General features: G+C 36.6%; 1 protein-coding gene and 1 long non-coding RNA gene across 2 annotated transcripts; one reads left to right on the forward strand and one right to left on the reverse strand.

Moving 5' to 3' along the window:
* Window positions 1-8,597: 8,597 nt before the first annotated feature.
* Window positions 8,598-11,408, reverse strand: LOC125581540. Its single transcript, XR_007319162.1, has 2 exons — window positions 9,561-11,408; window positions 8,598-9,123 (listed from the first exon to the last, which is right to left on the reverse strand). It is a non-coding gene; the product is annotated as an uncharacterized LOC125581540 (long non-coding RNA).
* Window positions 11,409-12,269: 861 nt separating this feature from the next.
* On the forward strand, window positions 12,270-14,876 carry LOC125581541 (indole-3-acetic acid-amido synthetase GH3.6). The gene is made up of 3 exons (XM_048747172.1): window positions 12,270-12,720; window positions 13,016-13,944; window positions 14,030-14,876. Exons 1-3 carry the CDS (start codon window positions 12,395-12,397, stop codon window positions 14,611-14,613), a joined length of 1,839 nt encoding a protein of 612 aa, XP_048603129.1. The 5' UTR covers window positions 12,270-12,394; the 3' UTR covers window positions 14,614-14,876.
* Window positions 14,877-15,875: the final 999 nt, after the last annotated feature.

The raw sequence follows: 15,875 nt of genomic DNA on the forward strand, positions 1-15,875 counted from the left end.
AGATTAAGTGGCTAGAGCAAGAGGGTTGTTCTTGCCAGCATTAGGAAGACGAGTGACCTGTTAGTGCAGCTCGTGCTTCTATTTCGAGAGATTAGAAATTGGTCTGTCTCTAGTCTTGTGTGACTGAGAGTAATTCGGATTAAACAGATCTAGGGAGATTGTTTAACAGATTTCTAATATACAAGAAAGCGTTCTTGGTATCTCGTATTTTAGTTCCTGTTTCTGGTAGTCTCTGAACTTTCATTTGGTATCAGAGCAGGAAACCTCTGTGGTATCATATACTACTAACAGGTTGAGATCCTGTGGATTTTATGGACACCATGAAGGAACTATTCGGAATTCAGAAACCTATCATGCTGGACAGTGGTAACTTCGGTCATTGGAAGGCAAGAATGCGGCAGTTGATCAGAGGAATTGACGAGGATGCATGGACTGCAGTGGAAGAAGGCTGGTTTGTTCCTGCGATGATGACTGATGACAAAACACTGGCTCCAAAGCCAAAAGATAGGTGGACTGATCAAGAGAAGGCATCATCAAAGTTCAACTCAAAAGCACTTACGGCGATCTTCTTTGCAGTTGATCTGGACCAGTTCAAAATCATTCATGGGTGTGAGTCTGCTAAAGAGGCATGGGATATTTTGGTCAATCACTTCGAAGGAAACACCAGAGTGCGAAGAACAAGGATTAATCACTTAGCTTCAAAGTTTGAGAATCTTCGGATGGGTGATGATGAACCAATTGACGGATTCATTTCAAAGATCAGTGAGCTAGCTAGTGAAGCCTCGGTTCTTGGAAAGAAATATGATGAGAAGGATTTAGTGAAGAAGCTGTTAAGGTGTCTTCCACCACGGTTTGAAGCATACAAGGCAGTACTGGATATAGCTGTTAACACTGATGAGATGAAATTTGATCAATTATCAGGAATCTTAAAGGTTCATGATCTGGAGAAGACTGATCTAACTGTAAACTATCAAAAGAGCATCGCATTTACAGCTGACTCTAAAGAACATGACCGAGTCGCGAAAAATGAAGAGAACTTGGGATTAATGGCTCGGAACTTCAATAAGTTCATCAAGCGAATGGAGAAAGGAGGAAATCGATCGAATTCACGGTTTCAGAGGATTGAATTAGATCGTGGCAACTCACAACACACTAGGCAAGACTCAAAGAACTCTAAGAAAAAGGAGTTACAATGTCACGAATGTGAGGGCTATGGGCATTATCGCAGCGAGTGTCCTCTAGCTAAACGAAAAGAGCTAAAATGCATTGATTGCAAGGGGTTTGGTCACACTCGAAGTGAATGTCCCAACAATCTAAAAAAGGACAAATCACTCATGTGCTTCAGTGATACATAATCTGAAAGTGACAGCGATGTTGTAGGAGCTAAGGTGTGAGTGAGGTGTGGGGAAGAATCTTGTCTGTGACAGCTACTCGGCTGAGAAATAGCTACAGACTTGGGTTGGTCTCACTGATTTCTATTAAAACTTCTTGGTGACTTAGTACGAGTGGGGAGCAATCTTTGTAGCTCTCTTCTGAACGCTAAAGACATCTTTGAGTATGTCTTCTGGCGAGTTGTTCAAGATACGGTTTCTTTTGCTTGATGTATTGCTCACGAGGACTTGATTATCAGTCTCACAAACTCTCTCTCTCTCACAAACGTAAGTGATGTTGGTACATGGTAGTTTTAAAATTTAAAAACAAAAAAAAATAATAATAAATAAGAAAAAAAAATGCAACGGTTTGATTTTGAGTTCTTCATTCATTAGATCTGGGTCATACATTTTGGGCCTATTTTTGTGTTGTCTAACTCGCTTTGTGAGTGTGCTTAGGGTTGGTACTTGTGGCTTGAATGATTCAGCCGATCTCAAGTGTCACGCTCTCTCTCTCTTGGCCGGCGCACTCGATCTCTCTCACTACCAACATGCAACAAGCAAGAAGAAGCTCGCGGCTCTCGAAGCTAAAGAATGTTGAGTCCGATCCGCCATATGTCTCCGAGACAGCTCCGATGAACACTTTTGACATCCCTTCGGGATCGTGCCCATCCTCGCGGAAGCAACTTCGCCGTCGTATTTCAGCTGGTGATACTGCGCCTCCACCTGAGTACGTTGAGTCAGAAGTTGAGTCTCTCTCGGATGATGACTCCTCCGACGACAACCCCGATGAAGCTCTGGTTGTAGTTGATACTCCAGAAAATCGCTACAAAGAACATAGATATGAGGAGAGTCAGAATGTTTATCAAACTAAAGCTCACTTCTATCCAGAGCTCATGCGACCAAAAAAAATGCCCATGACTGGAAGGTTCTTCTCAATGTCTGCAACTGAGCGTTTCAAAGACCTCTGAGGCCGGAAGTTCATTCCTCAGCAGTGTATCTCTCTCACGGACGACAATGTCTCTGATGTCAGAAGAATTGTGACTGGAGCAGGTTTGATTCATACTCTCACTGATATCGATCCATATCAGCTGAATGTAATAAGAGAATTCATCGCTAATCTCCCTGAGGCTGAGGAACGAGACGATGGTATAGCTGTGTATGTCAGAGGATCTCTAGTTGATTTCTCTCCAAGTCTGATTAATTCTCTGTATTGTATTTCGGGGTTTGAAGAAGATCCTAACTGGATGGATGAAAGCATTGATGAAGTTTGTGGTTTTCTCACTGATGGTAGAATAAGACGATGGGAGAATATGAGTTCGAAGTATCTCACTGCTACAAATCAGGTTCTGTACAAACTCGTCTGCTCGAACTGGATTTCCACCATGAACTACACATCTATGAATCAGAAGCGTCTCAGGTTTGTCTACATGCTTCATCATCATGATGGATTTGACTTTGGGAAACTAGTCTACGATCAGATTATGGCAATGGCGGAGAACACTAAGATAGAGAAGACTCGTTGCATCATGTTCCCTACCTTGATTCAATAGGTTATTCTCTTCCAGTGTACTATACCTCCTGACACGCTCAATGATGAATTCACGGGAACACCAAAGTTAGTCGTCAAGGACATTATGGCTGGTCGAGGGTCTGGAGCAGATTCAAGTGATGCGAGTCTTGAAGAAGACATCAATCGCACCATTGCTGGTCTCAAAGCCATTCGAGTCTGCATGAGGAGTAAGAGAGTTGTACAATTTTTGTATCGCTACCTACTGCTTGTCTAACAAATATTTTTTATCTTAATGTGCACCTACGCAGGGGGAGATTATGTGCACTATGTTCCTCATCCAGGGTTTGATGAAGACGAGGAGGAGGATGGAGATGATGAAGACGAGGAGGAGGATTGAGTTGATACTGAATGACGACTGTGTCATATCTGAATTTCATTTGCAAGTTTAATGTTGATGTGATCTATCTTGTGGCATCTAAGACTTAGACTATGTGTATCGGCTGTGCTTTTTATGAACCTTATTTGCAACTTATTTAAGAATGTGTTTTTCAGCTCATGATTAGTGGTTTGAGTATTCTAGTTGACTCCATGGTCTTGGATATTTGTGCTGTGTGGTTGTTTCCAGTGCAGGGTGCTTAGGTTGTCACATTCAGATAAAAAGGGGGAGAATGTAAGCTCATGAAAAGGAGCTTGTCGGATCATGTAATAGAGGATGTGTTACACGCGTTGAAAGATGTGTAACTTGCTGTTACAAGTCAGTTATGAGACGATGAGGTGTCGGCGTCTCAATGGTTCCAGGATATTACTTTGGCGTGAAGCAAAGAAGATCTGGAAGATTTGGGTTTATCACAATATTAGGAAAATAGGATATTGTGTTAAGGGTATTTAACCTTATTACCTGGGGTAGATTTAGGTTAACGTTTAAGAGATTAAGTGGCTAAAGTAGATGGTTGTTCTTGCCAGCATTAGGAAGACGAGTGACCTGTTAGTGCAGCTCGTGCTTCTATTTTGAGAGATTATGCTTCTATTTCGAGAGATTAGAAATTGGTTTGTCTCTAGTCGTGTGTGACTGAGAGTAATTCGGATTAAACAGATCAAGGGAGATTGTTTAACAGATTTCTAATATACAAGAAATCGTTCTTGGTATCTCGTATTTTAGTTCCTGTTTCTGGTGGTTTCTGAACTTTCACTTTTTCATGTGGTTTTTGAATCTTCCTTAATCAATTTCCAGTCATCTCTACTTTAATTCTTACTATACATCTTAATAACATCTTTTATTTAATTTATGTATCATTTTAATTAACCTCTTCATCAGACACGGTCCTGCCTTCACGTTACAAACTGCATGTGTTTACAGACTGTGCTAGGAGATAATTCCATAAAGGTTCGTGCAGATTACTAATTCCTTTACATGTCGGGTGGAAGGCTCTTGATCAGCTGACTGTGTGACAAGTGGAGTAGGATAGCACTTATAACTCCAAAATAGTTAGATTGATTTTTTGGGACTCCAAGGATATCGAAGAGCCAGTTCAACAGTTCATCTAAAATTACAGTTTAATTTATTCAATACGTATTCAACACTGCTGGTTAAAAATTAAATGGTCTTGCGGATTCATTACGAATGACCGATCTTTGCGTTGAGATTTGCTTAATTTGTTTTTTTTTTTCTTAAACATTGGAAGGTATCTGGCCGAGCTCCAACTAATCAATATGGACGACTGATCTGGCTCCGAATTTTCTAATGTGGTCTAAGACATGGCTCCATTTCCGTTGATTTGCAGCTTTGAATGATTAAGTTCTCAGAATTTGAAGAAGAACATTTGTTGTAAAAGAAGAATAATAAGCATGAAGAGTATAAACTTTAAGATTGTATATTTTTGTTTATGTATTATTTTTTTCTTAGATACATTATGTAATTTGTTTTATCCAGTTAGCCTTGAGCATTTTAGCTTTTACTACGTACATAGTATAATACAATATTGTAATAGTCTGTACATGTGTATTTTATTTATGCACATAACTAATTTTGATGAGTTGGCAAACATTTTGGGACGGCCATTAATTTGTAAGATCCAAAATTAAAACATATATTGTCTGCAAAAGATATATTTTTTCATTCTATTCAGATTCAGATGGTCGATATTTTGTCGAAGAATTGACGGTCAAAAACATTATTTACTGAAAAACTTGCCCACTTTCACTTCTACAGTAAACAGGAAAATTGGTGTGTACACAAGCAACAACTAGGGCTTTGAGTTTTGACTATATTATCTTAGGGACCGGAAAACAAGAAACAATCAGGGACCACGTCACTGGTTTTCACGAACTAATTTGATATTAATGAAAATTAATTTTACTTAAGAAATAATTAACAGTAATTAATTAAATAACACCTATATCCTATGTGTTGTTCCCTCTAAGTAAACCATAAAGCCATCTTTCAACATTCAACCATCCACATGCCGGTTGTGACACCATCATTATCAGTTATTCCAAAATCCAGTAATTAAATAACATAAGTTAGCAGCTTTAGTTATCTGTTCTCACTTGTCTTAGTTTACGGGAAAATTAATTTGCATGTACGTACGTACGTAACGTACGTATACAACACAGGTCGATATTGTATAGTCTATAAAATATAGTACGCTGTATAGATTTTACTAGCTTTTGCAATATCACGTGCGAAGTATATGATTAGGTTTAGGTTGAAGATTACATGCATGGACGAGAATTTAGATATTTAAACACTTTACTAGAATTTGTTTTCCGTCTTCTCAACAAACAATTGATAAGATATATTTCATCACTCGGTTCGGGTGAGTTGACCCTTCACTATCATTGGGTCGTTTAGTTCATCTCAGCTTCATGCATACGTGTTTCTTATATACGTCATTCCCAAACTTTCTTTTCTTTTTTTTTTTTTTTTTTTTGTCAGTCCCAAACTTAATAAAAGAAAAATAGCATTCCTACAAAACTGAAAGAACAAAAAACAAATTGACACCTTGTGTACAGATACAAAAAGTCAATGGTCAAAGATTTGCAATGATCTGTCGGTGCCTCCCATAGCCTTTCCGTATAATAGCACAACAAAAACTCTTTGTGTTGCGATGAAACGTGTAGAGTCAGAATCACTAATTAAGTATGGATTACATATACATCAAAACTTCAAAAGGTTCAGAAAACGCCATTACGGCTCACACTACTATAGAGCCAATTATTTATATTACGGACTTGGCCTCAAGGAAATGTCCTACGGCCCTACCCTTGCATCTCGGTGCAGCCGCTATCACCTGATTTTCGGCCTTATTGGTGGGGAGCTCCCACATGGCATTACCGTATGGTCCGTATCAAACAAATTTCCTAAAACGATAAAACACTCATCTTCATAGTATTAACTCTTGTCATGATTCAGATATTTTTAGCTCGTTCTAGTTCTTTTTTCTTGGAATTTTCTAGGGAATTTATGGACCATACGTAAATAAGGAAGATGGCGAGCATAAAATCGGCAAAGAATATAAAAAACGTAGACCGTATAGCTGACATCATCTAGTGATGTTATTTACGGAATTTTCCATTACGAATTTTACTTCTTTAAATTTTTAGGATGCTTTGCGAATATATTACAATAAAGTTCTATAGTCATATGCATAGAAAAATCATCTCACAAGAATATGAGTATAAAGGTTAACTACCTTCTTAGGCTCTTTGCCAGAAAGAAAAAAAAAAGAAGTTTGACTAACTTGGAGGGGGATATTGATTCGCTCTTTTTGGTAAGTCACTTTTTCACCCAAGTATTTAACTGCTAATTACGAACACGGAAGTGACCAAAGAAATATATATAGTCGTCTACGCATACGTTAGTTTGTTAGGCACCGATTTTAAACCTAAAATACATAGCAGTCTCTTTCAAGATATGTGATTATATATGTGCACCCGTATTATGTACTTCTGTACTTACGTTAGCCGTCGTGAGTTTTTGAAAACTGATATATATATATATATATATTTATGTTTGAATATATTTTTCTTTATAATCAATGATTTACTTTCTACTGATTCGACTAAACGTATTTTGATCAGTCCTTACAATATATTTATACTACCAGTGGCTTAAATTGATGTTGAGTTTTGAAGATATCCCCTGATTATACAGTGTTGCTTGTCGAATAAAATGCCAACTTACTTGTCAACGAAAGAAAATATATACTTTTGTGATAAGACAAGTACTTTGTAATTGTTCGTATAAATTATAAATATATAGTTGTTATTTTGGCTAAAAGATTTCCGAAGAATTAATGAACATATCGTATTTTCCTTGTCTTTCTCTGCTTAATAATCGGAGGGTTTAATTACGCATTAATCCTTATTATCATAGAAAACATATAAACCGTAAGTAGTCATCCGCAATGTAATAAATGTATTCACATTTAATTAGACACATGTCACGTGTAAAAGCATTGTAATAAATGTGTTTACACTAAAATGAACACATGTCATATGTAGAGAGATTCTCAGCCTATGTACTTTACGTTTTTTAAATATAAAACGCACATGCATGATTATTCTTTACGTTATTTTTACTGTTTACGAATAGAGCTGAATAAATTATTTATAAATTTTGATTCGATTCGTTATCCGTTTTGATTCGAACCAAAAAATCTGGATATCCGTTACTCTACGAAGCAAATCAAATACTAAAATGCAATATCTGTAAAAAAAAAAAAAATCACAAATATCAATATTTATAGGAACGAATGTCTAATTTGATATGTTATATGTATATATATATATATATATATACATATATTTAAATTTTACAATATTTTTTTTTTTAAATAATTTCATTTTAAGAATTTTATTTTTCATGTATTATTTTGAAAAAATGTCATTTAATATGAATTAACAGTATCTTTATATATTTATCAACCATCTTTATATACTTTTACATACTTTTACCACAACTGAAATATCTAATTTTTTTGGAAGTTAAAATATTCTTTTTCTTAATGTTTCTTTCACTATCGACCAAATTGTAGTAAAATGATTTGTCTTAATAATTTTTTTTTTTAACTATTATCCGTTTCGAAACTATAATATGAAACCATTGGTTCGGCATCACGACTATCTAAGATTCATAACATGAAAACAAACAAATAATAGTAATTTTTTATTATCACAGAAAAAAAAATTAAAAACATCAAACATTTTAACCGAACAAACCAAATAAATATTTATTTAAAATGATAGTTATATTTTAGACGATTAAAAATAAAAAAAAAACCTAAAACTAAACCGACGATATCTAGATTAAACAGATTAATATCTCCTTATTAAAAAATAACGAAATTAATAATTACCGCGCAAAGCGCGAATTATTACCTATCGTTATATATCATATCTATAGTATCTTCTTCTATAATTTTCACTCATTATATATGATTAGAACATTCCAAAACAAACACTGAGAATTTAAGTTAGATAAACAAGAATATAAATTGAAAAGCAGATGACACTTTGATGGGAATAATATCTTTGCTAAATACTACCATCTTGGTCTCGTATCTAATTCTAGTTAATATCAAGACTTTGACGTCAAATAGTTGTATCCCCGATGTGATAATTCCAGTAACAAAAATTTGAGTTTACAATCTAAGGCGTTTGCCGATATTTAACAGATTATTTTTTCAAATTATACAAATAAAACCATCTAGAAGAAAACATAAGGTGTTCACACCCAAAAAAATGTTGATTATATATATACACTCATTTGATATTCATGGATGATATCCAGCAAAAGGGTTGGAAGAAAATAAACTATACGTGAAGGCACCAAACTAGTATAACACCAATTACACGTGTCAACCAATAACAATGGAGTCCAGCTGTAATGGTCCCGACCTCTGAATTTCTACTTCTTCTCGCCGGGATACATTGACCAAAAAACATCTCAAAGTACGGCAAGAAGTTCATAGTGAACGCCGTTTTTTGTGTTTACCGGGAAACGGAAAACGATGGTGTATCTTAGGGTTTTAGGAAAGGCTTTAGAGGAGTTTGTTGCCGGTAGTTTGTGGGACAACTCCGTTAGAAACTATTGCTGATTAAACGGATATTGCCGGTTTCTCCGTCCTGGTCAACCGGGTAAAAATCCCGTAATAAATCTGTGTCCTCATTCATGCCCAGTTGTATCTATCTAATATGGTTATGTTTGCATTTGATCGTTCCTGTCACTCTTTTTTGTTCCTGTCACATTAATACGTTTACCGTAATGTTCTAATAGGAAAAACCTAGCCAAAGCAAACCAAAATGTTTTAAATTAAATCGAACTAATGTTTTTCTTTGTAACAGATCGAACTATAATGTTTGTTAAAGAACGATATTATTTTTATTCAAAAAAAAATATATGTTCCGATTCAAAAAAAAAATTTACATGCTCCATTTGCATGTTCCATTTCATATAAGAGAATGATTTAGTTAATGTTGGGTAAAAAATCGACCAGTATCTAATGTATTAACCCCCTTCAAAAAGAATAAATATCTAATGTATTTTTTTAAATAATTACGATTTTATAAATCTTCCCGAAAGGGCATTAACTTCGGAATACAAATGATGAATCGAATAAAATCCGTACGACCAAGACTACCCTACTACACTTCCGAATGATACACAAACGTGTTACCTCGCTTCTCCGGACCCAACACAAAAGAAGGATACACAGCCGAATCGCTTGTCATAACCCCGGACCCGACATTTGTGTCGCTGGCTGATCTGGTTAATCGGGGCGGAAGACCGAAATATCCACTTTCTCATCACCGCCGCATCCCAAGCTATCAATGAAGCTCGAGACTTACCAAGACGGATTTGTGAAAGTCGCTGACCATTGTCCACCGAAGCTCGAGAACCTGCACAAGATGGTTAGAAAACAAACTCTGCCTCCACTGATAAGCACCAGAGGAAACACTAAGATTAGCTGTCAATACAGTAGGAGTCACCAAGGCACCAAGAAACCGGAGGCAACACGGCTTAACAAGGCACCACTCCTAAAACCGCTCCTGAGAACCAAGAGACGGACCACCACATAATAATGTAGAGATGGTCTCGGTGACAATGAGAACAAAATAAACAATGAAACCCACGAGCAAACACCAAGCGGAAGGACGCCACTTCCACGAAGGCGGTCTATGAACAAATTGTCGCGGGAGAGACAGAAGGAGAAGAGAATGGCCGAAGTAGCTTGAACCAGAACGGCAACTCGAAACACCACACGCCATAACCAGAAAAGAGGCACCGCCACACAGCGAAGCCATTCCCCTGCACGCGCTCCTGAGTAAAAGAACCTCCAGAGCTCATCTAACCGGAGAAGATGCAAGCCGCATCAACAACTCTCCGGAACTCAAACCAGGCTGAGACCCGACACAAAGCCTCTATCGCCACCGCTTGCACCAACACACGCTCAGATCTGAAAACGGAAGGGGATCTGAACGGCTAAACCCTAAAATCCAACTCTGCTCCACCCACCACTGAGCTCACCTCGATATTACTACAGAAACGGATCCACGATGACGACTCCAGTTACCTCTCAGACCTAAAGGCGACGGCGATTGAAGCACCACAACAACAAACTAACCCAGCGAGGCCTGCGACAGAAGGAGAGACGAAGCAAAGGAAAGGCGAGATGAAAGGAGGGGGACGCCTCCGGCGCGCTGACGCTAACGTTCGCCGGTGGCCGGAGCAGCACGCTCTCAGATCTGAAAGTTTGACTAGAGAGAAAAACGGTGAGGAGAGAGAACAATAAATAAATTATTTATTAAATAAATATCTAAGAGAAATTGCACTCTATATCACAAAAAAATATTATAATTCAATATCTAACAAATTGACCTAAGTTCCACACATAAACAATGTATTTTATATAATAATGCGATTATGCCCTTCTTCATAATCTGTGCAACCTGCAACAAGAATTATATTAACTAATAAATGGTTAATGTAAGACAATAAATCGTGGCTTTATACTTTTCACACATCACTCTCTCGTAAGTTTTTATTTACTAAAATTGGGGAAGGTGGATAGTTTCATTGAAGGAGACTGAGATGTCATCGATAGCTTCATTGGCGACGTTGTGTTATGAAGAAGACCGTTTACGAAAGCTTGATCGGTGACGGAAAAGATGCTCCTCAGATTCTAAGAACGATGGTCGTGTGAAAACGATGGAATGGGACCTCAATTAATGTTTGACGTTTGACCGGTGAATATATGGATGTGTCATGCTTTTAGAATTTATATGGTGATGAAGAATAACAATGGTGGACCAGTAAATGTGTATCATTATGTCTGGAAAAAAAGGATGAGGTGAAGAAGATAAAGTTGCAGACTATACTATATTCGACAGAATTATAGTATAGTATGTATTTTTTATTGCAGTTATTTATGTAAGGTTACTATACTATTAGATATAGTATTCTATTCTTTACGTTTCTCGATATTATTTTTTTTATATATGATTGTTTGTAATATAAATTTAGTTTCATCCTAATGTTTCACGAATGTTAGAATCATGTCTAGTTCAAAGATGTTATTTTCATCAACAAATGCTTTTATTTCTTTTTATACTATTTTACATATGATGCTCAAACTAATGTAAGTAAAACATACATTTATATACTATTTTATATAAAATCCATACTATGTATTATTTATTGAACAAGTAAATGTGATTTTAAATGTAATTTATAAATTGTATTTGGGTTTATAGGATCCTACTTAGGGTTTAGATTTACTAAGTAGGGGTTTGAGTATAAGAGGATTTGGTGGTTCATTATTTACGTATGTTGTGTTACATCTATATTATATTTGCATTATCTATAAGATTATGTTCTATTCGAAGTTACTTACTATACTGTATATTTGTTTTCTATTCTGTTTGACAGTGTGTTATCTTTTTCTGCATATGGTAAATAAATTGGTGACGTTGCCTTCGGTCTCTCATGCGATGCTAAATCACCACGTCACTATCACTAACCGGTAACCGGCAACCTGTATGTTGAAAGGACAAAACCGGACCTTTCTTTGCCTAAATGTTAGTGAATTAATTAAGTTAAAATTACTGATATATTCTTTATTTCCATTAGTGTTTTGTATACTGAGCAAATTCTTTCAATATCTAACGTATTTTATCAGTAGAAGAGGTATTGACCATTTTGGAAATTAAAATATTATTAGTTCTACTTTCCGAAATGAAATAAAATAATTTAAAACCGATTAAACACGAATAGTAAACCTTTCACTGAAATCCTGGATATAACATATTGTTAATTTACGTTTATACCCTTCGACGTCATCTTCACCATCATCCTCTCTCTCCCTCTATATATATCGCCTCGCTCTCTTCCATTCTTCCTCACACCCTTGAAGCTTCAAAACTAAACAAAGCTTATTCACCATTCTCTCTCTCTCTCTCTCTCTTTCATTCTCTCATTTTTTAATCTCTAAACCCACCAAAACATAAAACAATGCCTGAGGCACCAAAGATCGAAGCTTTGGAGGTTTCTGATCAGACTCTCGCGGAGAAGAACAAGAACAGACTCCAGCTCATCGAGGAAGTGACCTCTAACGCTGACGATGTCCAGAGAAGGGTTCTTGAGGAAATCCTCTCACGCAATGCTGACGTGGAGTACCTCAAACGTCACGGGCTCCAGGGACGAACCGACCGCGAGACTTTCAAACACGTCATGCCTGTCGTAACCTACGAAGATATTCAGCCTGAGATCAACAGAATCGCTAATGGCGATAAGTCACAAATCCTCTGTTCTACCCCCATCTCTGAGTTCCTCACCAGGTTTATCCTTTGTTACTCTGTTTTAATGCTCTGTTTCATCACTTTGGCTGAGATGTAATATTCGAATTTCTTTATTAAGTCGGTCTTCGGTTTTAATGGGTACTCAAAAAGATTTTAACTTTCTCATCCATTCACTGTTAAAACCTTTATCAAAGAAAAAAAAGAAACAAAATATTCTTTAACTTATTTGACCCAAAAAAATAAATATATTCTTTAACTTTTTCTTATGGGTAAATAAAATAAAATATTTTAAAATTTTGGAGCTAACATCATTTTATGTTATTGTGTAAAACAGTTCTGGAACATCTGGTGGAGAGAGGAAACTGATGCCAACAATAGAAGAGGAGCTGGATAGAAGATCACTTCTCTACAGTCTCCTGATGCCAGTGATGAGCCAGTTTGTTCCCGGTCTTGACAAAGGCAAAGGAATGTACTTTCTGTTCATCAAATCCGAATCCAAGACACCAGGTGGTCTCCCTGCACGTCCTGTCTTGACCAGTTACTACAAATCCTCCCACTTCAAAAACAGACCATATGACCCTTACACCAACTACACAAGCCCTAACCAAACCATCCTTTGTCCTGATTCATACCAAAGCATGTACTCTCAAATGCTATGTGGTTTATGCCAACACAAAGAAGTGCTCCGTGTTGGCGCTGTCTTTGCCTCTGGTTTCATCAGAGCCATCAAGTTTCTTGAGAAACATTGGCCTGAACTAACCCGTGATATAAGAACCGGTACACTCAGTTCTGAGATAACCGATCTTTCGGTCCGTGAGGCGGTCGGGGAGATTCTTAAACCGGATCCAAAGCTTGCGGATTTTATCGAATCCGAATGCAAGAAGAACTCTTGGCAAGGGATCATCACTAGGCTTTGGCCAAACACAAAGTATGTGGATGTGATTGTGACCGGGACAATGTCACAGTATATTCCAACTTTGGATTATTACAGCAACGGTTTGCCTCTTGTTTGCACAATGTATGCTTCTTCGGAGTGTTACTTTGGTGTGAACCTCAGGCCACTATGCAAACCAAGCGAGGTCTCTTACACTCTCATACCGACCATGGCCTACTTCGAGTTCTTGCCTGTTCATAGGAACAATGGGGTCACTAGTTCAATCAGTCTTCCAAAAGCACTCACTGAGAAAGAACAGCAAGAGCTTGTTGATCTTGTTGACGTTAAGCTTGGTCAGGAGTACGAGCTTGTCGTCACCACCTATGCCGGTAAAAAAAAATTAATCTAATTATCTTTTATTTTATTTTTTTAACAAAAGAACAAAAGACTGAAAATATGTGATATTCTTTGCAGGTCTGTACAGATACAGAGTGGGTGATGTCCTAAGAGTGGCTGGTTTCAAGAACAATGCACCACAATTCAGCTTCATATGCCGCAAGAACGTGGTCCTAAGCATTGATTCAGACAAAACCGACGAGGTGGAGCTTCAAAACGCAGTTAAAAACGCGGTAACACACCTTGTTCCTTTTGATGCCTCACTCTCTGAGTACACTAGCTATGCAGACACATCCTCCATCCCAGGCCACTATGTCTTGTTCTGGGAGCTCTACTTGAACGGTAACACGCCGGTTCCTCCCTCGGTCTACGAGGATTGTTGTTTAACCATAGAGGAATCGTTTAACAGTGTGTATAGACAAGGAAGGGTTAGTGACAAGTCCATTGGACCCTTGGAGATCAAGGTAGTTGAGTCAGGGACTTTTGATAAGCTCATGGATTACGCGATAAGCCTTGGGGCATCGATCAATCAGTACAAGACACCGAGGTGTGTGAAGTTTGCTCCCATCATTGAGCTTTTAAACTCTAGGGTTGTTAAGTCTTACTTCAGCCCCAAGTGTCCAAAATGGACCCCTGGTCACAAGCAATGGGGAAGTAACTAAAGAGAAAACTATGAGGAGAAAGAGAGACTCTCTCTATGTGATAAAAAGTTTCTAGTCCCATTTGAACTGTTTCGTAGTCAGATGAGTATCGATAAAAGTGGTTAATCATTATGTCCGTCTGTCTGTCTGTCTAATTTTTATCTTAATCTAATTTTTGCTTTGCTGTGTTTTTGGTAAACAACTTATGTTTTAAACTATGCTTAGCTCATAATCACATGTACATAGGAACTTTATGTTTCTTTTAATCCATTTCGTTTTTACTATTCTCTTGCAATTGATTAGTCAGGGTGAATTTCCTAAAACTGACCTGGTTTAGCAAACTCAATAAATAAAAAAACCTTAATTTGTTCTGACTGTTATGTATTTTTAGTAAACTATAGTTTTCCATATATGTTATAAATCGTCGAGAGATGAACAAGAATCATCAAAGATTCAAGGATCGAAAACTAGTTAATTAAATAAATAATATGTATGTAGACGGTAGTCCCGACAATTTATTATGTGCACGTAATATAATAATGTGCTGCATTTTCAAACTATTTTATAACTCGAGCAAGTATTTTATCAGTTTAATTCACATTAACGTCAGAAGTAGCACTCATGGATAAGACTTACTATTTAAAAACCAGCTAAAAAAAAAAAAAAGAATAAGACTTATTATTTTATTTTTTGTAACTAAAAGAATAAGACTTATTATTGCATTCTATTACATATCCTCTTGGAAGTAGAAATGAATGAAATTTTGCCAAGTTGTGGGAAAAATTGTTCCCTGTGTGATATCAGAGACCACAAAACTGGCTTGAAATTGTTTCTTTTTTACATATAAAAGATTTAATTTTAGTAAAATAAAATTATTCAAAGTTTACAAAAGGCATGCCATTGTAATCGATTTTAATGTATTATTTCTGGGCTACAGAAAACAGCAGACAATACCCAAAATGGATGCTGGCATTATTTACAAGAAAGAGATGCTTTAGTTAAAAAACACAAGTAGAAACTGATATATACACATTATTATCCCTGTTCGGGAAGGCGCTATGCGCTACTCGGGCGGTCGGGTTGGACCTAGCGTCTAAAGAGATAATCGAAAATTATGCTGGGCGGAATTTTTAGATTGTTTACTATGTTATAAAACATGTTAATCTTTAATTGTGTATAACATTAATACATTTTTATGTTTAAGATTCTATAAAACACACAAATAGAATATATAAACTTAATATAGTGTAATTTTCATCAAAATTATGAATATAAATGATATT

The sequence above is a fragment of the Brassica napus genome, chromosome C2 (genome assembly GCF_020379485.1).
Source record: "Brassica napus cultivar Da-Ae chromosome C2, Da-Ae, whole genome shotgun sequence".
Taxonomy (NCBI): Eukaryota; Viridiplantae; Streptophyta; class Magnoliopsida; order Brassicales; family Brassicaceae; genus Brassica; species Brassica napus.